General features: G+C 41.7%; 1 protein-coding gene across 6 annotated transcripts in view; it reads left to right on the plus strand.

Annotated features, from left to right (window-relative positions):
- Positions 1 to 27,100, plus strand: part of FARP2 (FERM, ARH/RhoGEF and pleckstrin domain protein 2) — a 141,822-nt gene that overhangs the window by 21,615 nt on the left and 93,107 nt on the right. For 5 of the 6 annotated variants that reach the window (XM_031651900.1, XM_031651902.1, XM_031651904.1 and 2 more), the window contains exon 3: positions 26,325 to 26,429. In XM_031651900.1, coding sequence (XP_031507760.1) covers positions 26,325 to 26,429 — 105 coding nt within the window. Of the gene's footprint in view, positions 1 to 19,930; positions 20,117 to 26,324; positions 26,430 to 27,100 lie in introns of those variants that run through there. The other variant, XM_031651905.1, reaches the window with a different exon arrangement.

Genomic DNA, 27,100 nt, shown 5'->3' on the forward strand with positions numbered 1-27,100 from the left:
TAAGTCTTGAGTTCTGTTTATATCTCCCGTCTCCCAGAGAGTACAAATGAAAATTTGTTTTCTGTCAAGGCAGACTGCCACAAGAATGACAAATGATTCTAGAGCAAAAACTGCTGACAGAGAAGCTAGTGGAGGTGATTGAGCACAGGGTTGTATTTTGTTCCTGTTCTTTCCTTCTAGATCTAGAAATGCGTACGTGTTTATTCTTGCAGCACTTTTCCCTAGATCTAGAAACACATGCTTGTTTATTCTTGCAGCTCGTTCTTTCTAGATCTAGAAATACATGCATATTTATTCTTGCAATGCTTTCTCTCTACATCTAGAAATGCGTGCTTGTTTATTGTTGCCACAGATAAGTCAAGATGATTTGAAGCTAGAAGCTGTTCAGTATGTAATAGTGTTGGTGGATAAAATGGAGCTGAAATGTTTTAACAGCTTTATAGAGATGTAATTCACATGCCATACGATTTACCCATTTAAAGTGTAAAATTCACTGGTATTTAATATTCACAGAAATGTACAACTATCACCACTGTCAATTTTAGACCATTTTAATCACCCCACATCTTTTAGCTGTCACCTCCTCAACCTCCGTCTCCCTTCCCCTCAGCTCTAAGCAAACAGTAACCTACTTTCTATCACTATCGATTTCCTTGTTCTGGATATTTCATATGATTAGGATCATATACTATGTAGTCTTGTATGACTGGCTTTTTTCACTTAGTATATGTTTTGAAGGTTCATCCATGTTGTAACATGTAGCAGTACTTCATTCTTTTTCATGGCTGAATAATATTTCATTGTATGGACATACTACATTTTATCTGTTCCTCAGTTGATGGACATTTGGATTGTTTCCATCTTTTGGCTATTATGAATAATTCTGCTGTAAACATTCATGTACAAGTTTTTGTGTGGATGTATGTTTTCATTTTTCAGAGGATAAAGTTGTCTCGGTATCTTAGCGGGAGTGGGTGGGTCTAGGACCCTTGAGGATACCAATATCCGTAGATGTTCAAATTCCTTATATAAAAAATGGTATAATATTTGCATATACACATCTTCTGGTGTACGTTATTTTATTTAATTAATTAATTTTTTTATTTTGAGATGGAGTCTTACTTTGTCACCCAGACTGGAGTGCAGTGGCGTGATCTCAGCTCACTGCAACCTCTGCCCCCTGGGTTCAAGTGATTCTCCTGCCTCAGCCTCTCAAGTAGCTGGGATTATAGGTGCCTGCCACTACACCCAGCTAATTTTTTGTATTTTTAGTAGAGACAGGGTTTCACCACGTTGGCCAGGCTGGTCTCGAACTCCTGACCTCAGGTGATCCACCCACCTTAGCCTCCCATAGTGCTGGGATTACAGGCGTGAGCCACTGCGTCTGGCCATCTGGTGTACTTAACTCATCTCTAGATTACTTATAATACCTCATACAATGGAAACACTGTGTGAATATTTGTTATACTGTATTGACTATTATCTCTTGTTGTACTATTACTTTTTATCATTTTGGTGGGGTTGTTTTTAGCAGTTTTGATCATCAGTTGGTTAATCAAATCTGTGGATGCCAAACCTGTGGATGCACAGGAGTGACAGAATACCTAGAAGTAGAATTGCTGGGTCACATGGGAACTCTAGGTCTAATCTTTAGAGGAACTGCGAGACTGTTTTCCAAAGTAGCTGTGCCATTTTACATTCCTGCCAGCAATGTTATGTATTCCAATTTCTCCACATATTTGCCAACACTTAACTATTTTCTGACTTTTTTATTCTAGCCATCCTAGTAGGTGTGTAGTAGTATCTCATTGTGGTTTGAGATGATATTTTTATTTTTATTTTTGAGGCAGAATTTCGCTCTGTCACTCAGGCTGGAGTGCAATGGTGTGATTTCAGCCCACTGCAACCTCTGCCTCTGGCTCAAGTGATTCTCCTGCCTTAGCCTCCTGAGTAGTTGGGATTACAGGTGCCCACCACCATGCCCGGCTAATTTTTTTTTGTATTTTTAGTAGAAACGGAGTTTCATCATGTTGGCCAGGCTGGTTTTGAACTCTTGACCTTAAGTGATCCACCCCACTCGGCCTCCCAAAATGCTGGGATTACAGGTGTGAGCTGCTGCGCCCAGCTTATCTTTTTTTTTTTTTTTTTTTCTTTTTTTTTGAGATAGGGTCTCACTCTGTCACCCAGACTGGAGTGCAGTGGCATAGTCAAAACTCACTGCAGCCTCGACCTCCCCACGCTCAGGTGATCCTCCTGCCTCAGCCTCCCAATTAGCTGGGACTACAGGTGTGCACCACCATGTTGGCTAATTTGTTAAATTTTTGTAGAGATGGGATCTCCCCACGTTGCCCAGGTTGTCTCAAACTCTTGGTCTCTAGCAGTCCTCCTGCCTCAGCTTCCCAAAGTGTTGGGATTATAGGTGTGAGCTACTACACCTAGCCAGAAGCCAACTTGTAAACTGATTTTTGGTCAGGAGAGAAATCTGTATGATGTATTTAGGTCGAAGGCCTATTTGTGGATATTGACTTCAATTATGTTTTATTTTAAGCCGCTTTTGACATTTGTTAATGGGATATTTAGCTAATCAAAGGTCAGTGACTAGTTTTTTTTATCTAGTAAAGTCTTGATTTGTTTTTATGATTAAACAAATTCTGTGGTTTTGAACATAGAAATCTGGCCTCGGCTCTAAAGAATCTTGTTTTTGAGTCATAAATTGTTTTAAAACCATCTGAACGTTGTGTGTCAGCTTGCCTTGTCTTGTGTGCTAAGTCATGGGGTAGAAATACTTTCAGCTCCAGACCACGCCAGGTATGAAAAGTGTCTAACTCCATTGCTGGATGCAGTGGAAGGAGAGTTGAGGTGCATAATTGAGACCCCCATTCCAGAAAGTCTTCCCAGGCTCTTTAGAGGGTAAGATGTCTAGAACAATTATACTCTCATTAATTCATAATTAACTCTCAGGTTTAGGAGTTAATGCGATTTAAAGGTTTTCTATTATCTGAAAGTTAGTATTATGGAGAAGAGATATGTAATGATTAAAGAACAGCCTGGGATGCAGTTTAAGGGTGTGAGGCCTTGCCCCGGCAGCAGATGTCCTTTGCCTTTGCTGACAAGTGGGGATTGCTTCTAATGAGCACGAGGGTTTTATTTATTACTGTTCATCTACTTTCTCATGTTCCCCTTTTCTTTAACATACTCACAGTTTTTAGGATGGACTTTCTTTTTCTTTTCTTCTTTAGAATTGCAGAGGCTTTAGGTTAAATATGTGACAAGTAGGAAGACAAATTCTCAGTCACGAAGTTCCATACTAGAAGATTTTAACTTGCTATTCCAGTAAAAACTTAATGTTTTCATTCTGGCAGGAAGAAATAGTCAAAATTCCAGAAAGTATTGTAGCCAGATGTTTGTCATTGCTCCCACATGAACATCCTAAATATGGCAAATAAACTGCCTTAGAGCTTATTTTGGTCTGACCTCAGAAGAAAAAGTAACTCAGCTTCTGAAATTTGGGGATAATAGAGGTTTTATACAAAAGCTCTTATGTGTTTCTGGGATACCAAGCTATTATGTGACTCTACCCTAGCTTTTAAAACCTGTTATTTTGTCTTGGAAAGTTGATCTATTCCTTTGACCCTGATGCTCAAGAATGTGGTAGGGTGGTGCATGGCAGAGACGTGGACATTTTTATTCTTACCCAGTGGTGATGTTGGCACTCCCAGAGCCAGTTCCCCCACCAAGCCCTAACACACATACACAAGCAAGGTTGGTAAGTCACAGTGTGTGTTAGAATACACATCTAGGGCGACTGATGAAGAAGTTAGGCCAGCAAATGGAAAAGAATAGGGAAATGTCATCCTGTTGATCCCTGTACCAGTGAAGACGCCATGACAGTGGTTGTATAGCAGAGAATAACCAAGTTACTTCAGGATCTCAGCAGAGGCTTGTGGGAGTGAAGCTTGCTGTCTGGTCACTGGATTTGCACACCATTTCCTGAGTACCTGAGAGTTCTAGCACCTGATGTGGTTGATCGCATATCAGGCGACATAGGCAGTGGCTGTCCCATGTGAGCTGCGAGCCCCAACTCAGAAACCCCTCGATCTACTCGCACCCATGTAACTCCCCCATTTTTGATCAGGAAAGAATTTGATTCTGTTGTTATTTGATTTGTGGGAGGCTAGAAAAACTGAGTTTGTACAGGTTGAGTATCCCTTATCTAACATGCTTAGGACCAGAAGAGTTTCGAATTTTTTTCAGATTTTGGAATATTTGCATTATGCTTATTAGTCAAGCATCCGGAATCTGAAAATCCAAAACCTGAATTGTTCCATGAGCATTTCCTTTGAACATTATGTTGGCACTAAAATTTTTTGAATTTTGAAGCATTTCAGATTTCAGCTTATTATATTAGGGATGCTCAACCCATACTATATTTTACTTGACTGCCCCTGAATTGCCACTACCCTTCAGTTCTTCGCATCCCTCCCCTGAAACTTCAAATGCCTGCATTCTTGGCCCAACTCCCCGCAAAGAGGTCAGAACCAGGAGGAGGAGAGGGTGGGTGGTGTGTGTTGAACGTGCCCTGCCTCCACTGAGCAGGCTCTTCTGGGCCTTCATGACCAGCGTGCCTATCCCCACTCTTTACCCGGCTTCCACCTGGGGCAGGTTAGGACCAGATTTTAAATCTCAACCCTTACCCCCCGATGGAGTGTGGACATGAGCCTTTTCCGGGGCTGGAGATTAGGAGAAGGGATTCTTTGAAGCAGTTTGGTCAGGTGCCCTACCTGGACCTGTGGCCAGAGGATGGGATGCCATGGGTGCCCATCTGCTCCTGCTGAGGCTATGTAGATTGCAGGTCAGGGCAGTCCCCAGAGGACAGAAGGGCCCACAGTTCTCCTCTACAGACCTTCCCTCAGCTGCCCGGCACACACCCTCTGGTCACGTCGTACTTTCAGAAATCCCTGACATTGTTGACCTGTTCTGCTTGGCCACACTGAAATGTCTGGCTCCGGGTCATTCTGCTGCTTCCCACGTATCCTAGAAGTGACTCTTGTTCCTGTTGGTGAGCATTGTATTTGTTCCCAGTGTTTGGATGTGACCAGCTGTGTAGCTGTGCGCATTCTCGTGGGTGTCAGCGCATGCATGTGTGTGAATCAGCCCTCACTAGATGCTGTGAGATTGCTCTGGAAAGTGGTCATGCCATCTTACATTCCCTTCCCCAACACGGGCCCATCCTAGGGGATTGCCTCGTGCCCCTGGTGTTCTGCCAGTCCCTTTCCCTATTCTGGAAACCCCACTCTGCTGTGGGCGCTGTACCTGGCCTGTTGTGGGCTGTAAGTAGCGGCACTCCTGGCCTCTTCGATTCCCACCACCAGCCACTTTGTCCTGGGGTGCCACTCCCCTCTGGTGCCCAAAACTTTTCAAACTCAGCTGTACCCTGGCCTGCTGCTGGTTGTTGTATTGTTGAGAAATTCCTCAAGGTGCTCTAGGCAGGATTGAGGACCACTGACTTTGAGAAGAGTTGACAGGCTCTGGGGTGTGGACTTCCCACCTGAGCTCCCATCAGCCTGCCCCATCCGTCAGGCAGCTTTTGCTGATGCCATTTGTTTCTCACCCTCATTTCTTCCCCTGTTCGTCCTTGAACAAAACAGACCTCGGAGCCCTCTCTTCCACAGCTAGAAGGTACAGTGCTCTTCAAGGCTCTGTTGCCGCTTCACTTCTAGGGAGCATTTTTCGGTCATATCAGCCTCACGTAAAGAAGCTAATTCTACATTATCGTTCGTTTTTAGGTATAGAAAGTAATCATGAATCTCCAGAGAGCTGATGCTAGAATTATAGTGATCTCTGTTCTTTGAAAGAGTGCATTCTGCTTTTTTACCTTACAGAGTGTTACAAGTATATTTTTCAAGTTGTATGATTATTTCACAAATTATGTGTTCACAGTGGTTTAACACTTGCACTGCAGCACCTCAGCTTTCTGGGGATGAAGCTGCCTCTAGTGAGGCCCCCCAAGTCCTTTCCTGCATGTTGAGCAAAAAGGCCCATTGGGTTACATGCTGCAGCTGGAAGACCAGTCAACGCATCTCTCAAGGTTCCTCTTGCTGCCTTTTTTAGAGGGAATTCATCCAAAATGTAATTCAGTTTTCATGATACAGTTAATACTTGTTCACTGCAGAAAAACAGAAACTGACAGTGGCCCACAGCCAAGGATAACTACCCAGGGAGAACAACCATTCACATTTTTCTGAATACCCTTCTGGCCTTTTATATATTCACCTATATTAAACAAAACTGGGACTAAACTGTATGCATTTTTGTAGTCTTTGTAGTCTTTTCAAAAATTAAACATTATATTCTGAACTTTTTTAATATGATCTTTTTAAAAGTTTTTAATGGCTATATAGTTTTCTATTTTCAGTTTCTCTGTACAGAATCTTTTTTTTTTTTTTTTTTTTTTGAGGCAGGGTTTCATTCTGTTGCCCAGGCTGGAGTGCAGTGGCACAATTCAACCTCCGCCTCCTGGGCTCAAGGGATCCTCACACCTCAGCCTCCCAAGTAGCTGGGACTACAGATGTGTGCCACCATGCCCAGCTAATTTTGCGTTTTTTGGAGAGATGGAGTTTCCCCACGTTGCTCAGACTGGTCTTGAACTCCTGGGCTCAAGCCATCTACCAGCCTCAGCCTCCCAAAGTGCTAGAACTACAGGTGTGAGCCACCGCACCCAGCCTATAGAAAATTTTATATGCATTTTTGTTTGTCTCCTTGGGGTAAACGTATAGACATGGAGGTTCTTCATCAAAGTGTATGTACAGTTTTGAGGTCTTTGATACGTATTGTGAAATTGTATTCCAGAAACAGCAGAAGCACCTCATGCCCCTGCCAGTGGTATATGCAGGTGTTCATTTCTCTCACCTTTATGAACATTTCATATTATAATTTTTAGTAACATCTCCTGTTTAATAGACAAAAATTGGGATTTTTAGACACATTTTCATCAAATTTGTCTGTTTTATTTTTTGTTTTGTGCAGTTTTTGGTGTTTTGGGTCTACATCATGTTTGAAGTTTAAAAATAACTTAAGAGTTGGGAAGATATTTAATACATTGTATCGGAAATAAAAAAGGAAATAAGAATCAGGGAGTGCTGGAGACTTCACAGAAAGTGACTAATTATGGTGAAGGAAAGGATAGAAAAATTACGGAAAGCCACATAGACGGGATGTGGGTTTGGGCCGTGCTCACCCCAACAGCCTTAGGCCAGCACATGTTCAGCAGGTGTTTGCTGAGCCTCGGTGTGCACTGGCCTCTGCCGTCGGAGCTGTGAGTGCCAAAGTGAATGTGGTGGACAGGAGCTCTGCCTCCTTGCACTTCTTCGGCAGTGGGGAGCTCAACGGTAGACAAGGTACAGTGCGAAGTGCTTTGTGCCCGGGAGAGAGATAAAGCACGGAGGGAGGCTGTGCTCAGATGGGGTCCGCATCCCACACCCCCACACCCCTGTTCCTGTGGTGGGAGGGGCCGGCATGGATCTCTGTTCTTGAGAACAGTGTTCAGGTGGATGGAATAGCACATGCGGGTGCCATTAGGTGACCCCCATCTGGCATGTTTGGGGATTAGCAAGAGACCATGTGATGGGAGTGGAGCAGATGGCATCCAGGAGGGCTTCTGCTCACATGGAGGGAAATGGAATTCCACCCAGGACGTGATGACTTGGTCCAGAACCAGGCCAGGGCAAGAGGGGAGTCTTTGGGTGACATTTGCAATCACCCAGGACGTGGCTTGGGTAGAGGGAGCAAGGGAGGTAGTGAGAACCAGTTGCATCCTGGAGAGATTTTGAAGGTGGAGCCTGCAGAATTTGCTTGTGCTGATGTGGAGGATCAGAAACCCAGGAGCCAACGTGGTGCAGGGACTGGGCCTGAGCTCCCATGTTCTGCACTAGGGAGCCCGTCGGAGAGCTGCTTTGGTTTGGGGCCATGTGGAGTTTAAGAGGCTCATTAGGCATCTGAGTAGAGGGTTCTCAGGCACTGGGCTTGGTGGGAAAAATTATTGTTGCTATGTCCTCAAGGAATGTGAGCTCTTTTCAGTGCACCGGGTGCAAGGGGGCCATTGCTGTGACTTTCCAGAAGGTGCTAACATTGCCCTTCTGTGAAGCCACCACTGTTATCACACTAGGTCATGGTGAATGCCGAGTGTCAGAATATCTCTGACAAATACCCAAGTGTCAGAATATCTTTGACACATGGCATTCACCATGACCTAGTGGAAGCCTTTGGGTGACATTGCAGTCACCCAAAGACAGCTTTTCTAAACTGTCATCAGTCTTCAACTTCTGGGCTTTTATTCTTAGAGAAATTTAGACTGGTCATTAAAGAGAAACATAAAAAGTATCTGTTGGCGCTTCCAAACTGTTGTTACTGGAGGGCTCTGAATGTTCTATGCACATGAGTGGATGTTTTGCATGTACAGTTTTGCACTTTATATAGCAACTTCTTTTTGCCACAGTGGCAGAGGAGATCCCAGTCCTACTTAAGGCTTTTTCTGGTTTCTAGGAAAGTCAGAAAGATATTCTTTCCTCCTTGATCCACAGTCTTAAACACTTGCCTGGAACTAATCAACTTCTCAAAAGCTAGCGGTGAGAATCAGTTGGATCCTGGAGATACAACTGATAAGTTCATGGATTAATTAAATATTTCTCTGAAATAAATCTAATATTCCTGATTATGAAAAATGCATTCCTTCTTAATCTTCTTTAGATATTCATGATGTTTTCCCATAATTACACGTTTTAGATTTTTTTGGTTCTTGCTAATATGCATCCTTATGCCTTTTGCATGTATTGATATTTGAAACTGGTCAAATCAGATCTTTGTAGCAGAAGAAAAGCCTCTTTTTTATTAAAGCAAATTTCAATTAAGACAACTCAAACATGGCTTAAAGGCTCTAGACATTATTATCCTAGGGAAAATGTTGGAACATACATGCTAAAAATACACAGTGAGCTCTTTTAAAGTAAACATGTTAAATCAAGTTTATTCAGTCTTATATTGTTTGTTTTTGGCTTTAATTTACATCAATTTTAAATTTCTTAAAAAAATGTAAAGTAATAGAAACGTCCTAAATTTAGTTATGAATATTAATTGTATTAAATGAAATTATAAATTATACGTAAGTCCTAACATCATATAAAATTGGACTTGTTAGTATATCAACGTAAACAAAAACAACCATCTTGCGAGTGTTTCATCAGCTCTTAGTAAAACACAGGGTTTCATAATGAGTCTTCAAATTTTACTAATTTAGAGGAATCAAATTTGGAGAAAACTGAGAACACTAGAGGAGGGCAAACTTGTTTTGGAAATGGTTGCTATAAAGTAAATTATAAAAACTAAAACTCTTTTATTGCTGTTAATTTTCCTCAGTTAAGAGATTGATGCTGCTTTTTAAATCATTCAAGTCAAGTAGTTTATAAAATAATAGTATTTTGTTGTATATTGTACATTTTCTACCTTAGAAAAATTTTTAATATATTTCTTAAATTATAAAATTTATACATCCAACAAAAAATTCAGTCAATATAAATGAATAGGATGGGTACAGTGGCTCACACAAATAATCCCAGCACTTTTGGAGGCCAAGGCAAGTCGATCATTTGAGCTCACGAGCTCGAGACAAGCCTGGGCAACATAGCGAAACTGTCTCTACTGAAAATACAAAAATTAGCCAGGCATGGTGGCTCACGCCTGTAGTCCCAGCTACTCAGGAGGCTAACGTGGGAGGATCACCTGAGCCCTGAAGGTGGAGGTTGCAGTGAGCTGTGATTGCACCACTGCACTCCAGCCTGGGTGACAGAGCCAGACCTTGTTTCCAAAAAAGAGGAAAAAAATTTAAATTACCTATTTACCCACACCCAGAATTAACGTCTTCAACATTTACGTCATATCATCCATTTAACTCTTCTAGACATTTTTTGCACTTGTTTATGCACTTTTATATACACACACACCATCTATTTCACTACTTGTCCTTTTGATTACTTAAGTACTGAGAAGAATTAGCTTCCTATTATGAATGTGCTTATATATATTTCTCTCTTTGCCTCCTGTAGTTTTTATTTTATGAATGTCAATACTATGGTTATTTGTCCAAAGATATACATAACTGTTAGATCTTAACGGGCATGATGTTACTGAGCAAAGGGGCTGGCTGCCTGACACGCATATGGTACCATCTTGTTTTCATTTGTTTTTTTTAGAGATGGGGTCTTGCTCTGTCACCCAGGCTGGAGTGCAGTAGCATGATCATAGCTCACTGCATCCTTGAACTCCAAGACTCAAGTGATCCGCCCATCTCAGCCTTCCAAGTAGCTGGGACTACAGATGTGCCCCACCACACCCAGCCAATTAAGAAATAATTTTTTTTTAATTTTGGAGATGGGGTCCCGCTGTTGTTGCTCAGGCTGGCTTCAAACTCCTGGCCCCAAGTGACCCTCCGGCCTGATTCTCTTGATTAGCTGGGATTACAGGCGCAAGTCGTTGCACCCTGCTCGGCACTGGGTTTTGAGAAAAGAAAAGCTTTATTGCCAGTCAACCAACAAGGAGACAGGAGGCCGGCTCAAATCTGTCTCCCCGTTCTGTCCTTAAGACAGTATATTTAAGGGAGAGATTTTGGGGGAAGCATTTAAAGGTGGGTTAGTGATTGTCAAAGGGAAAGGGGAGGTTTGGAAAGTCCCCTGGGCATGTGCAGCTATCTCTTCATGCTTCTTCATGCGTTGCATGTACAGATTCGGGGGATTATGAAATGTGGTAGAAATTCCAGCTGTGATGTCAGCAAGCTCCTTCTGTGCAGGCTCCAATTGGCCACCTTGGTTCCCACCAATTTCAGCCGCGTTTGTTATCTTACAAGCAGAGGGAGTTTCAGCTAATTGCTGTTTTTCTTATCTGCCATCCTGTAGGTTCAAGCATTTCTGTTAGTCACTGGTTTCTTTAACCATTTGGAACATGGTTTCAGTAACACTTTTTCCTCTAATAAGTGTTCTTTTATTGTCTCACTTGTGCCTTTTTGACCTAAGTTCAACCTTGTATTCAACCATATAACCAAGGTCCCCTTGCTTTTTTGTTTGTTTGTTTAGAATATGCTTGGGATACCCATGTCATTCTTTTATTTTCAGCCTTTCTGAATCATTTGTTTTAAATGTGTTTCTTATATACAACCTAATGGCTAATATTGAGTGTTCGCCACATTCTAGTTGCTCTTCTAAAACACCTTGTATGCATTATTTTATTTGGTCCTATTAGCACTATTATTCTCTTTTATACTTGGGAAAACAGAGGTACAGAGATTTTTTTGAAAAACTTACCCAGTACTAGAGGTTCCAGCCAGAGCAATTAGGAAAAAATAAAAGGAGGGAGGAAAAAAGAAAGGAAGAAAGGGAGGACATCCACATTGGAAAGGAAGTAAAAACTATTTACAGATGACATTACCTTGTATATAGAAAATTTTAAGATACCTGCTTCTTAAAAAAAAAAAAAAAAGCTATTAGAACTAATAAACAATTTCAGGAAGGTTGCAGGATACAAGATTAATATACAAAGATCAGTTGTATTTCTATGCACTAGCAGTGAACAATTCCAAAATAAAATTAAGAAATTTGTTTTATTTACAGTAGCATTAAAAATAATAAAATACTTTGGATTCAATTTAACAAAAGAACCTTAAAACTTGTACACAGAAAATCATAAAAGTATTGAAAAAAATCAAAGATCATCTAAATAAGTTGAAAGACAATGTTCATGGATCAGAAAACAATATTGTTAAGAACCAGTACTCTCAAACTGCTCTACACATTCAATGTGATTTCCATCAAAAATCCCAACTAGCTTTTTAGTAGAAATTGACATCGGCTCTTACAATGTATATAGAAATAGAAGGGATAGCCAAAAACGTAAAATATACAAAAACAATCTCACAAAAGAAGAAAGTTGGGGAACTCACACTTTTCCATAGCAAAACTTGCTGTAAAGCTGCAGTAATCAAGGAATGTGGTATGGCATAAGGATAGACTTATAAATCAATGAAATAGACTTGAGAGTCCATAAATAAGCCCTTAAATTTATGGTTAATTGATATTTTCAAAAAGAATGTCAAGACAGTTCAATGGGAGAGCTAATAGTCTTCAACAGGTGGTGCCTGGACAAGTGAATATCCACATGCAAAGAATGAATTTGGACCCCTACTTCACACCATACTCAAAAACTAATTTAAAATGGATCATTAATGTAAATGTCAGAGTTGAGACTATAAAACTCTTAGAAGAAAACCTAGGAGTAGATATGACACCACATTCCAAAGTGATAAAAGAACAAATAAATTGGTCTTCATTAAAATAAAAAACATTTGTGCTACAAATGATGCTATCAAGAAAGTAAAAATAATGAGAGAAAATATTTGCAAAAGTTACATTCGCAAAAGATAAGGAGCTTACATCTAGAATATATTTTTTAAAATAACTCTTACAGCCTGGGCAACATAGCAAGAGCCCATCACTACAAAAAAAAGAAACAGAAATTAGCCAAGTGTGGTGGCACATTCCTAGAGTCCTAGTTACTTGGGAGGATTGCTTGAGCCCAGGAGATCGAGGCTGCAGTAAGCCGTGATCATGCCACTGCACTCCAGCCTGGGTAACAAGTGAGATCCTGTCTGAAAAAAATAACTCTAATGCTATGGACTAGGTGTTTATGTTCTCCCAAAAGTTTTATTTTGAAGCCTTACCCCCAGGATGATGGTATTTGGAGATAGGACCTTTGGGGTGATTATGTCATGAGGGTGGAACCCTCACAAGTGTGGATTAGTGCTCTTACAAGAATTGACATGAGGCAGGGTGAGGTGGCTCGTGCCTGTAATCCCAGCACTTTGGGAGGCCAAGGTGGGCGGATCACTTGAGGGCAAGAGTTAGAAACCAGCCTGGCCAACATGGTAAAGCCTCATCTCTACTAAAAATACAAAAATCAGCTGGGCATTTTGGTGGGTAATTCCAGCTACTTGGGAGGCTGAGGCAGGAGAATTGCTTGAACCTGGGAGGCAGACGTTACAGTGAGCCAAGTGTGCCACTGCACTCCAGCCTGGATGACAGAGCAAGACTTCGTCTCAAAAAAACAATCAAACAAACAAAAATTCTTTGGACTTAAAAAGAAAAAAAGAAGAAGAGACATGAGGGAATTTTCTTCCTCTCTCTCTACTGTACTCCACTTGTGAATACAAGAAAATGGCCGTCTGTTAACCAAGCCTTATACATCACCAGAAACTTTATCTACTGCCAGTTTGACCGCAGACTTCCAGTCTCCAGAACTGTGAGAAATAAATGTTTGTTGTTGAAACTACCCAGTCTATGGGGTATTTATTATAGCAGGCTGAATCAACCAAGACATCTTACAACTCTGTAAGACAATCCAATTTAAAATCTTACTCAGGGCTACACAGGAGCTCAAGAATTCTCACCCAGGTGATCCACTTCCTTTGAATAGCTGTTGTCTTTCCTTCTCTTTCTAGAGCTCTGATATTGTAGTTTTGTGCTCTTGTATTATAGAGGCGGTTGTATCATCTATTTCTGTCCTCTTTTATCTTGAATACCTTTGAATATTTGTAGTGCTTATTCTATTTTGATCACCCATCTTTGAAGCAGACAAGTTATCCACTGGTAGGCTATTTTAAGGAGGTTCTCTTGGGGATTGGCTGGTCATAGACTAGTTGAAATGTAAAGTTCATGTCATGACTCGAGGTTGGTGTGTGGGTTTGGATGTGACTTGCTTAAGATTTCTTCTTTAGTCTGTCACCTCTGCTCTTCCAGCCAAACTCGGCCCACAGTTGGACCCTGCGACCCAAGTCTTTTCCCATCCTTGCTCTTACAAGCAGGGGACTTAAGTTTTGCAGCTCAGTGTGCCCTTCACCTTTGATAAGTGTTCTTGGGGCTTCTGCTGAAGTTGGCTCCGTGGCATCGTGCTTGTGCCCCCCGCCACCAGATGCCCACACCCCTTGCTCTGTCCGTGTTGCTAGTGGTGCTCCTCCCTGCAGTTTTGTGATGCGGGATTTGAGAGTTCCTCGTTTTGCTGAAAGTAGAGTTTCTTATTTACCTTTTTGGTTTTGAATGAGTTCAGCAAATGACTAAGGAAATGACAGCTGACACTGCCGTCTTCAGGACAGGAGTCACCAGGTATCTTCTGGATTATCACACCCAGATTCTGCTACAGCCCCCTCTCCGAGGTTCCTCATAGACACATTAGTGATTCCTAAATTTGGATTTTCTTTCAACATTTTTATCTCTAGAAAAATGCATCTGTTTATTTTTCCACACCACTGATTCCAGTTCAAGTCTTGTCCATCTGTTTTGTCCTCCTGTTGAGGTTTGGTTTCTGGAGTCATCTTTATAATATCCCCTTTTCATTATTTAGTTGGATTCTTTTTCTAGTCTCCTCTCATTTTATGAATACCTTTACCTCTAACACTGACCTTTGTGAGGATATTATTCTTTTCTTTATTTTTAATTTTTTCTCATTTTTATTAATTTTTATACAAAGGCAGTAGTTGTACATAGGATCTTATTTTTTGAGATTATGTTTTCTTTGGTACACAATGTTTACTCATGCTTTGGTGGCTAATTTCTCTGCTTTGCAGGCAGGTCTCTGTAGTTCAAGTTTGGTTTAAATGTCTAACCATTCTTAGTGTCTGTGTATTTTTGCAAATGAGGTTCAGATTGATCAATAATGGTCTTGTTGGCCTTTTCTAAAGGCTGCTATTTGATTTCCCAGGCAGACTTCCCTTCTGAAAATGACAGCCACCTGGCCACAGGGCCGTGGGAGTGAGCTGCGTCCTGACCATAGTGAGTGGGTGGGGACGCTGACAGACACGTTTCCTTTTTGTGAGTTTTCACAAGTACACACAAGTAAGGACAGGCAAGCTACTGGAACCATTTTGGTTGATGAAGAAGAAAGAAAGGAATTGCTTAGAGCCTGCTGTGAGAGATCCTACTGCTGAACTAAGCTACTCTTCTGCTTTGCTTTTTCCCAGATGCTAAGTGAAACACAATAAAGAAGAAAATAATTGTATGTTGTGTGCCCAACTCCTAAAACAAGCCAGTTAGTAGCAGGTTGCTTCTTTGGCTGCTGGTGTTCAGCGTACACTGTCTGCAAATGTGTTGGGAAAATGGGGTTGTGTAGTGAAATGGGGTCTCCTTCACCTTGGGGTGTGTCCTTCTTGATGTGCCCTTGCTCACATGGAAGACTTTAATAGACATAAAACACTAGTGGGCGAGTGTTCTACATCACCTCCTTTTGTGCTCAGATGGCAATCCCCTTCACATTTCCACTGGTTTCTCTGTGAGGAAGCTCATTGCAGGTTTTGTATTCTCGGGCCCACCTTCCCCCACTTCTGAGAGCACTAGAAGGCGCAATTTTCTTCTCCTGATGAATTTGGGAATTCAGGTAGGCAGCTAGCAGAATAGATGCCAAGTGAACCTCCATTTAATGATGATTCTTCCAGCTTTCAACCTCATCTGGTCATGCAGAGCTTCTGCTACCCCACTACATTGCAGTAGTTAGGAGGACCACTGTGGATTTGGCTTTTTTTCCTCCCCACTCTTGGGGAAGAACCCTTTTTCCCAAGCTCAAGATGTTAAAGCTGTATAGTCATTTTCCAGAGAATACCATTGAATCGTTCAAGGTCCAGTCAGGAGAGAGAAACTGTACCAGTAATTTGAACAGGGAAATTTAGTAGAAATAATGATTAACCAGCAACAGAGGATTAACTGCTAAGACAGGAGGGAGATACTAAAGAATATAGGACCAGGAGATGTGGTGAGCAGCTGCCACCCCAGTGCTGAGGGAGGGAATATCCAAAGAAGCAGCAAACTTGAAAGAGGCCTTCTCCCACAAGGCTGAGGTGCAGACCCATTGGATGGTGAAGTTCATTAAGGTGTCATAGGAACCGGCTGGCAGGGAGGACGCTGCCCACCAGTGGGACTGGAGTGCCATTGAAACTCACAGGATGGTGTGAGCCGCTGGCTCTCCTGCACACAGCTAGCAGGAAAGCCAAAAGCCCCGGAAATGGGGAGAGAAGGCCCTTCTTGTCGTGTCTCCCCAGAGCCCTCTGCTGTCAAAGCCAGCTGGTGTAGAAGGAATGTCTATAGGGTCCCGCTCCGGTGTCACAAAGCAGGGTAAAGAAGGGAGGGTTTGGAATGGAAAGGCAATAAATAAGTAACTGAGTCACCAGTATTAACAGGTTCAAGTTGGGGGATTTCATGTTGCACTGTTTCCTTGAGTAGTTTAAGAGAAGCGATTGTAGAAGAGCTAGGGTATTAATGAATCCAATGATAAATAAGCTCATTTTTTGCCCACATCTTATGGTAGAGATGATTTATCTGCCAGTTGGTCTCTTTAGTCTAGAAAGATGAAGTGCCTGGGGATTCATTTGTCCCTCTATGATACAGAACCCTTCCCTTAGAAGCAGAAGTAATCTGGGCGTGGTGGCTCATACTTGTAATCGCAGCACTCTGGGAGGCTGAGGTGGATGGATTACCTGAGGTTAGGAGTTCGAGGCCAGCCCAACCAACACAGTGAAGCCCTATCTCTACTAAAAATCCAAAAACTATTATCTGGGCCTGGTGGTGTGCGCCTGTAATCCCAACTACTCAGGAGGCTGAGGCAGGAGAATCACTTGAACCCAGGAGGCAGAGGTTGCAGTGAGCTGAGATGGTACCACTGCGCTGGGCAATACAGGAAGACTCCATCTCAAAAAAGAAGCAGAAGTAACAGTTAACATCTTTATGCTGTCAGATTTAGTACTACTCCTTATGGTTCGTAGCTGGGACTACAGGCACCTGCCACCACACCCGGCTAATTTTTGTATTTTTAGTAGAGACGGGGTTTCACTTTGTTGGTAAGGCTGGTCTCAAACTCCTGACCTCAGGTAATCCACCCACCTTGGCCTCCCAAAGCGCTGGGATGAAAGACGTGAGCCACCACGCCCAGCCTTCTTATGGTTCTTAGTGCAGTTTGGAGTAGAAGTTTGGTGTACAGTATTTTAAGAATATGTGAGAACCCAAGATTTGAAAATGTGCCAAAATGAGAGTGAAATGCCTATCAAAAATGTTGGTGACCTTTCAAAGAATGTAGCTACAGTTTCCTTCTGAGCTCTCAAGATGATTTTCATTGTACAGTATAATATTATAAAAGGAAATTTGGGATTGATCTAATTATTAGACAATAAAAATCTTAAGTAATGAAACTTCCAGTACAGATATGAATTATGTAACAGGAGTGGCCATCTAGATAGATGGAGGAGTTATAATTTGGCAAATGAACTGTAAATGAGTACTTGAAACAAGTTAAAGGACAAAATCAAGCTGTTTCAAGAAGAATTTTCCCACAGAGCTTAAGACAAAGAATAAAGAAGTACTTTGTTAGCCGGGCCTTTGTCACCCATTTTCATCTAGACAAAATCTTTAATAGTTTTGTAAATGTAAATTTTTAACAATATTCTTTATACCTAAGCCTGGAAAAGGACTTTAACACCGTGACCAACTAGAAAACTGGAAACATTGAACAAAAAGTTTTGCTTTTTAACTTGTATTCTTTATACTGTGTTCTTAATACTGTTTCTCCTCCAGCCTAGTATTTGAAACACAGTTCTGATTTGAGTCGCTGTTGAGTTCAGCAGGAAACACGGTGTGATGGCGATGGGATTTTCTTCCATTTTGAGCATCTGGATGATGCCAGTGCTCTAAGTTTCTGTGAGGCCCTTCCAACCTAGTGCAGGGAGAGTCTTGTTTCATCTGATCATTTGGTACTTTGGGAACATGCGGTGATTATTGTAGTCCACCTGATACTGAATTTCTGTATTTTTAGGACCAGAAGGTATGTTTTAAGTCGAGAAGATTTGAAAGGATAAAAATGGACATGTGGGCTTGGCGCGGTGGCTCACGCCTGTAATCCCAGCACTTTGGGAGGCTGAGGCAGGTGGATCACAAGGTCAGGAGATTGAGACCACTCTGGCTAACATGGTGAAACCCCATCTGTACTAAAAATACAAAAAATTAGCCGGGCGTGGTGTCGGGCACCTGTAGTCCCAGCTACTCGTGAGGCCGAGGCAGGAGAATGGCATGAATCCGGGAGGCGGAGCTTGCAGTGAGCCGAGATCACGCCACTGCACTCCAGCCTGGGTGACAGAGCAAGACTCTATCTCAAAAAAAAGGACATATGACTGATACAGGTGACACTGAAAATAGAACTGATTGTGACACTTTATGAGCTACTGTCCAGGTCATAAGGCATCTATACAAATTATGGAGAGTGACTCTGTGAAAAATTACTTTCACAAGAATTCTTGAAAAATATTCTGAAAGTTTGGTTTCTTCAAAGTACATTATGGAAAATACTGTGATTTTTAAAATATGTTTTACATATTGGCAGGAAAAAAATTATTGGATGCTGTGTTGAGTAACATGCACCCATCATGGAATCAAAGGGCTCTTCCTCTCATCCGAGGTCTTACTTTTGTAGACCTTATTTAGAAGCTGCTTTGCACCCTTGAGGACCTGTCCTGAAGGAACCCTACTCCCTACTCAGGAGGGGCATGAGCCCTCGCTGTGTATGATGTTTTCTGGTGATGCTCACTCTGTTCTGTGTGGGCAGACAGCGAGCAGCAGTATTGGACTTGGAGATGTCGTGTGCCAGGCATGGTGCTGAGCAGCTTTCCTGTGCTACCTTATTACATTCCCACAAAACCCATTCAGGGTAAGAGTTGTGTTTGTTCTTCAACTGAGGAAGTATACTCACCAAGTAGAAACGAGGATTCCCACTCCAAAGCCTCTGCCCTTAGGACTGTGAGGAAACCCGTTCCTGTTGATCAACTCAGGAGCCACAAAGGGCCTGGAGAATACCTGCTCCTGTCCTACTTAGAGCAGAGGATTCCTGACCCTTGGCTCAGATGGCTGTTGGTACTGTTTCAGAGATGATTATACAATACACTAAAAAGTTCAAAGAGCTGAAAATATATCTCTGTACCTTATTTTATATTTATCATCTTGACCATCAATTCTTACATTTAGCTGTAAAGTGTAAACTGTTCACATTAAACCTGTTTCTTCTATTTTAGTCTTCTTTAGGTTTGAAAAATAACAGGTCAACGTCCTCCCAAATTTCTTGACATCCTTGGAAACTATGCATTTATGCCATTGCAGGGCAGCTTAAGAATGGCTGGGAACCCTATGGTCACCTGGCTGGTTTGCAGAGCCTTTCTTTGTGGCCTGCATTGCACCTCACACACTGCCTGCTACTCCTGGTCATGTTGAATTGCCCACCTTTTAATCGCTTATGTCAGGTTGGACTTCAGTATTTATGGTCATAACAAATGTTTCTTCCAGTTATTAAGGGATTTGTTTATTCATTAATAGACATCTGAGTGCCTACTATGTGGGGGGAAAAAGGGGCTCTCCTGACAGTGGTTTTTGTTTGTTTGTTTGTTTGTTTTCCAGTAATTTGAGTTGAAGTATCAGGAACTACCTGGGATTCTGTCCTTAGGGATAATTCTTTCTGTTGAAAGTCTCCAAGAGTGTGGTGATCTAATTATTGAACCAAGTTCATAATATGGTTTCTTCCCTCCTGAAACATATGGCCCACAAAATTATCTCTTTTTATGTTTAGTACTTTAAAAATGATATATTAAAAAATTAAACTAGATTGATGTATGTTTTGGTATAGTCTTCTTAGAAAATTTGTTCTCATGAAGTGTACAGTCTTGTTCTCTGAATAACTGATCTGCACGCAGTGATCTGTGGGAAGTGATCAGACTTCATAGTGTGGGCACCACACCAGCTTATCTTGTTTGGAGTTGATTTCTGTATGATCGTGTTCTGTTCTGTAAAGTGATTCTGTGATGGAGTATTTCTGTTCATGGTGATTTCTGTGATGCGTGTTCTGTTCTGTGGGCGATTTCTGTGATGCGTGTTCTGTTCTGTGGCGATTTCTGTGATGCATGTTCTGTTCTGTGAGCAATTTCTGTGATATGTGTTCTGTTCTGGGACCATTTTCAAAGGGACCTTAGTAAGCTGAACGGTGTCCAGAAAAGATTGATTAGGTGAGGATTTAGGGAGGTAGAGGTTGGAGAGACATTTAGACGAAAAGGCTAGGAATTATTTTCAAGCAGAACTGTCCAACGGTAGAATCAGCTGCTTCATTGAGTTGTGAGTTCTTGGTATATCAAGCAGAGGCGAAGTTTACAGCTCAGAGACTTTTGTAGAAAGGATTATTATAAAATGTAAAAGATCAATTTTCATGAACTCCAAGAGTTTTTCCTTTTAATTACATTTTTTTGGAGACAGAGTCACACTCTGTCGCCCAGGCTAGAGTGCAGTGGAGCAATCTCGGCTCACTGCAAGCTCCGCCTCCTCGGTTCACGCCATTCTCCTGCCTCAGCCTCCCGAGTAGCTGGGACTACAAGCGCCCGCCACCGCACCTGGCTAATTGTTTGTGTTTTTAGTAGAGACGGGGGTTTCACTGTGTTAGCCAGGATGGTCTCAATCTGACCTCATGATCCGCCTGCCTCGGCCTCCCAGAGTGCTGGGATTACAGGCGTGAGCCACTGCAGCTGGCCCTTTTTTCGTTTTAATTACATTCTTATTGAGATATAACTTACATAAGAAAGTGCATGTATCTTATGTGTGCAGCTTGATATTTTTTAATATGTATACACTTACGTATCCCCACCCAGAGAATGGAGTAGAACAGGCTCCCTGTGTCTGTCTCAATTATGACCCCCAAAAGTAGCCACTGTTTTGATCTTTAGCATTATAAATTAGTTTTGCCAGATCTTGAATTTCATATAAGTATGTATGTATTTATCATGTGCATGAATAGAATATGTACTATGTGGAAATTATCAGTGTTGTTGGTATAGCTATGGTTTGCTTGTTCGTTGCTGGGTAGTATTCCATTGTAAAAACAAATCACTGTTTATCCATTCTGCTGTTTAATTGACCTTTTTGGTAGTTTCCAGTTTTGAGGTCCTATGAATAAAGCTTCTGTGAACATTCCTTTTTTTTCTTTCTTTCTTTCTTTCTTTCTTTTTTTTTTTTTTTTTTTTTTTTTTGAGATAGTCTTGCTTTGTCTCCCAGGCTGGAGTGCAGTGGCGCAATCTTGGCTCACTGCAACCTCCGCCTCCCAGGTTCAACCAATTCTCTTGTCTCAGTCTCACAAGTAGCTTGGATTACAGGCGTGTGCCACCATGCCTGGCTAATTTTTGTATTTTTAATAGAGATGGGGTTTCACCATGTTGACCAGGCTGGTCTTGAACTCCTGACCTCAGGTGATCTGCCTGCCTCAGCTTCCCAAAGTACTAGGATTACAGGCATGAGCCACTGCACCCAGCCATACATTTTTGAATTTGTCTTTAGGTCTCTGTAAACTGGTATTTCTGTTGGGTTTATACCCAGGACTGGAATTGCTGGGTTATAGGGTATACTTCCGTGTACCTTTAGTAGATACTGTCAGTTTTTCAAAGAGATCATACAAATTTACAGTGTTTGAGACTCCAGATGTTCCACTTTCTTGCCAACATTAGGATTATCCATTTTTATATTCTCAGCTATTCTAGTGAGGGTCTAGTGGTATCTTATTGTGGTTTTAGTGTGCGTTTCCTTGATGTAATATTGTCCAACTTTTCTTATTGTTCATTGGCCATTTGAATATCCTCTTTTGTGAAGTGCCTATTTAAGTCTTTCGGCCTATTTGTCATTAATTGGGTTGTCTGGTTTTCCTTATGATTTGTAGATCTTTATATATGTTGGCTACAAGACCTTTATTGGGTTTGTTTTTTGTTTGTTTTGAGACGGAGTCTCGCTCTGTCATGCAGACTGGAATGCAGTGGCACAATCCTAGCTCACTGCAACCTCTGCCTCCCAGGTTCAAGCAGTTCTCCTGTCTCAGCCTCCCAAGTAGCTGGAACTACAGGCACACGCCGCCACACCCAGCTAATTTTTGTATTTTTAGTAGAGAGTAGTGAAAGTTTTGTATTTTTAGTCAAGCTGGTCTCAAAGTCCTGACCTCACATGATCCATCTGCCTCGGCCTCCCAAAGTGCTGGGATTACAGGTGTGAGCCACCACGCCCAGCCCCTTTGTTGGGTTTTTGTATTGCAACTATCTTCTATTTTGTGGCTTGCCTTTTTCCTAGCTTAACAGTGTCTTTTGATGTACAGAAGGTTGTAATACTCAGCTAGTCAATGTCAATCTTTTGGTGGTAGGGGAGCTAGTGCTGTTTGTGTCCTGTTTGAGAAATATTTGCCTACCCAAGCTTTATTGTTGTGCCTTTCCGTGATTCATATTGAATTAATTTTGTGCATGGTGTGAGGTTGGAGTCAGTGCTTATTTTCACCTGTATGGATATGCCGTTCTCCTGGCACCGTTCATGAAAAGATCGTTGTCCCTGCACTGAAGGTTAAATACATGCACATATGTTTGTGTGTGTATATATACAAATACACATATAACTGTGAATTTTTGTGCCCATATTTACAAACCCTGTCCTGAGTGTTGGACATTGCTGGTTAACAGGTGCCTTGTGAATGTGCTTGCACCTGCATGTTTAGTGTATGTTGCCTTCATCGGTGTGGTGGGGCAGAACTCCTGGAGCAAACCCTGGCTGCACTAGAAGTGGAGGGGCTCAGGTAAGCCTGTGAACCCTGACCTTCCCAGTGACTCACAGGGGGCAGCCAGGTAGTTGAAGAAGAGGGGAGAGCTAAGAGAATTTCATATTCTCTGTGCCACCTGACATGCACACTCAGCCTCCCACAAGAGCCATCAGAATCAGGAGCAGTGGTGGACAGTCCGGGAAAATGGACATGTGTAGTGCCTCTCCTGTGAGCCAGAGCTGGAGCTACTAGGATGGAGAAGATGCAGTCCCTGCCCTTTAAACTTGCCACTGGTAGGAGGAACACACCTAAACAAATAAACGGGTCACGGTCAGCAGCAATGCCAAAGGGCAGTTCTAGAGTTGAATGTGTTCTACCAGCTGGTGTGGTAATTAGGTAGAATTTACTGAATTTAGAGAGCCCACAAATGAGCTGACTTTTTATCAGATTCTCAAAGCATTCACTAGAGACTGATAGAAGGGAAGTGAGAGAGAATTATTCTCTAAGGGAATAGCCTGAGCATGTCATTACCCCTGCACTCAGGTGAAGCCAGGTAGTGTGAGGCTGTATCAGAGTGAGGGACTTGGGTGTATGTAGCCTCCCCACCCCAAGTCCTGACTCAGGAAGAGCCATGAGGAGGACTGCCCTGGTGATCCTGGTGAGAGGGGATGGAGGTGTGGACAGACAGTATGGCTTTGAGAGAACTTCATAGAGTTGTTTGGGCCCACAGTGAATTAGCGCAGCATACTCCGCAGCTCCTAATTTCTGACTGGTTAGCAGTCTCAGAAACCCTGGTCTAGCTGCATTCTCCCTGTCTTGATGGACCACATGTGGAGCACTGGCATGCCTCCTCCTAGATGCCCACAGGCATCAGAGTAAGTTCTTACTGGAGAAGGCCCTAAAAGATTATATCAGAGCAAGTTCAACACAGATTTGCCCTTTTGTTATTTAGAAATTGTATTTACAATGTCGGGTCACTTTGTAGCTCACCTTTCCATTTTAAAGAGGCGTTCCTTGTACTTTTGTTCTGCATGCTGCTTTGTTACAATGGATTTGCAAGGTTTTATTTCTTACACAGTGAGAATCTGGTGACTAAACCTCAAGGGCCATAATGTCCTTTGGAACATTGAGATTTGCCTCCCCCAGTTTGCACATATTGTTTGTTAATTGCAAAGATGATATATGCCTATTGGTTAAAAATTGAGGCGTTATAGAAGTGAAGAAGTAAGAATGCCCTTGCCCCCACCTCCACCTCTGCTCAGTTCTTTAATGACAGTTACTTTTAAAGATTTAGTGAACAGCCTTCCAAACTTATTTTTATTACATATAAATGTATCCATGGGGCATGTGTGTTTTTAATAAAATGGAATCGTTATATACACTGTATAGAAATGGAGTCCTTTTTTTCTTTTTCCTTTTAATTTTTATTTTTTTGTAAAGACAAGGTCTCTCTTTGTCGTGCAGTCTGATCTTGAACTCCAGGCCTCAAGCAATCCTCCTCCCTCAGCTTGCGAGTTCACAGGCACGAGCCACCATGCCCGGTCCCTTTTTTTTTTTTTTTCCCTTAATTAAACTGTGTGTTGTAGACTTTTTTCAATAAGACATAGGGAGTTCTGTGTTCTTTTTAAGGGTTGCATAGTTGCCCATTATGGATATGTCATTATTTATTTTACCAATTCTTTTTTTTTTTTTTTGAGACGGAGTTTCACTCTTGTCACACAGGCTGGAGTGCAATGGCGCAGTCTTGGCTCACGGCTCACTGCAACCTCCGCCTCCCAAGCTATTCACCTGCCTTAGCCTCCTGAGTAGCTGGGATTATAGGCGTGCACCACCACACCCAGCTAATTTTTCTATTTTTAGTAGAGACAAGGTTTTGCCATGTTGGCCAGGCTGGTCTCGACCTCCTGACCTCAGGTGATCCACCCACCTTGGCCTCCCAAAGTGCTGGGATTACAGGCATGAGCCACTGCACCCGGCCTATTTTACCAATTCTTTACTGAATTTGTCCTTAACATGTTTAGGTCTGTACAGTTGTATGAAAATGTCTGTAGGAAAAAGTTGTAGAAGTAGAATTGCTGGGGCAAAGGTAAACGCACACTTTACATTTTGAAAGGTATTTTCACATGATCCCCCCACAGGTCACATGAACTTACATTCTTCCCGGTACTCTGTGAAAGTGGCTGTTTCTCACAGAGTATTGGCATCATCATTCTAACTGATGGGTGAAAAATGTCTTACTGTTTTATTATTAGAGAAATTTAGTATCTTTTTAAATGCATAATAGCCATTTGTACATCTTCATCTAATAAGAGCAAAATAAAACATTATAACTTTTTCCAGTGTGATTCTAAATAACTTCGTTAAATGTGTTTCTGTTCAGATGTTTTTCACTTTTATTTGAGTCAAGTCTGTCCATCTTTCCTTTTTGCTATGCTTAGGAAGACTTTACCTTTCCCAAGATTATAGAGAGTCTTCTCTTGTTTAATTCTGGTCTTGAGGTCCACTGGAATTTATTTTTGTGAGTGATGTACAATAAAACTCTATTTCCATTTTTCTTCTTCTGTTTTTTTGAAACAAAGTTTTACTCTGTCACCCAAGCTGGAATGCAGTGGCACAATCTTGGCTCACTGCAACCTCTGCCTCCTGGACTCAAGTGATCCTCTCACCTCAGCCTCCTGAGTAGCTGGGACTACAGGCGCACGCCACTACACCCAGCTTTTTTTTTTATTTTTTTGGTGGAGACAGTGTTTTGCCATATTGCCCAGGCTTATCCTGAACTCCTGTACTCGAGAAATTCTCCTGTCTCAGCCTCGCAAAGTGCTGGGATTATAGGCGTGAGCCACTGTGCTCAGCCCATTCTCTTCCTTAATGGGAAAGTCAGTTGCCCCACCTCCTTTATGAACAGTTCTTCTCATTGATGTGAAATACTACCAAATAATATGTTTTTTTTACTCTTTGTAATTTCCGATTGATCAAATAACTATTTACTGGGATCTTATATAAACGAAGACTCTTAAGACTTTAGCTTTTTAGTAAATATTAAAATTATGTATTTTTGAAAAGGTCTCACTCTGTCACCCAGGCTGGAGTGCAGTGGCATGATCATGGCTCACTGCAGCCTCCTTCTCCCAGGTTCAAGCAATCCTCACACCTCAGCCACCTGAGTAGCTGGGAATACAGGTGGGCACCGCTGTGCTCGGCTAATTTTTTAATTTGGGTAGAGGCGAGGTGTCACTGTATTGCCCAGGTTGGTCTCAAACTCCTGGGCTCAAGCAATCCACCCACCTCAGCCTCAAATTAGTGGGATTATAGGTATGAGCCACCACACCTGGTGTAAATATCAAAATTATTTGATAAAATATTTACTAAAACTAGAAATGGTTTCTATAGCCTAAAGTTACAAAGAAATAGGACTGAAAACACACTAAATGTAAAATGGAAGAAATTTTTTAGCTTTATTTTGTTACCAGTTTCTGTGCACAAATGCTTCAGACTCTTTTTTTTTATATAGCTTATAAATCTTAGTTATACACTGGAAGACAAAGTGAGGCAACAAATAAAGTTTTGTGTGTGGGAAAGTAGTTTTATGCACAGTTTTCATAAACCCTTGCTGTTTAGTCATTCGGTCCTTGTTATTTTTCCCACCTCTCTCTACACAGCCTAAATGTGATGGCCAGATATTACTGACACAAGTGTGGAAGCGTTTGAATCTGGTAGAATGTGACTACTTCGGGTTGGAGTTTCAAAATACTCAGTCCTACTGGGTAAGTGCTTTGATTTGTTAGGGAAACAGGCCCTAGGCATGCAGTAGGATGCTTATGATGTGCCCAGGCATGGAGCCTTCGGGCCCGCTGTGATGATACCCACAAGATCTTTTATAATTGTCATATCATCAGTATCAAATATTTTTGCTATTAAAATATATTACTGTTAGCTGTAGATAATATATTTGCCTTTAATCCAAGCCTGAATTCACACCCTCCCTAAATTTGTTCTGTCGTTAGCACATGTGCCAAGGAAACTCTCTTAAAAGTTATAAAAGCAACTTCTAATACATCCTGTATGAAAATCATTTTGAAAGTGGATTTGTAGCAAACAACCAGTTATGCCTCATTTTACTTAATAGATGCAACCTTAAAAAGTGTGGAGTTTTAATATTTATAGATATAACTGTTTTAAAGAACCATACATCTACCCTTTAGTTCAAAAAGCATGTCAGCATTATTAAGTTCTGTCCAGCCTTTCAGATACCCTTGGCAGTGCAACTGGATTTATCCAAGTTTCCTGTTCTGGTGACATGACGTACCTCTTTTTTACAGAAGCCCTCTCATCAGTTTGTTCATAAATGCAGTAGTACCAAATATTTGTTTGGTGTTAACAAATTCCCGCAAATAATTATTGGGACCCATTCTGTGCATGGCAGCAACTGAATGGA

Source organism: Papio anubis, chromosome 10 (assembly GCF_008728515.1).
Source record: "Papio anubis isolate 15944 chromosome 10, Panubis1.0, whole genome shotgun sequence".
Lineage (NCBI taxonomy): Eukaryota > Metazoa > Chordata > Mammalia > Primates > Cercopithecidae > Papio > Papio anubis.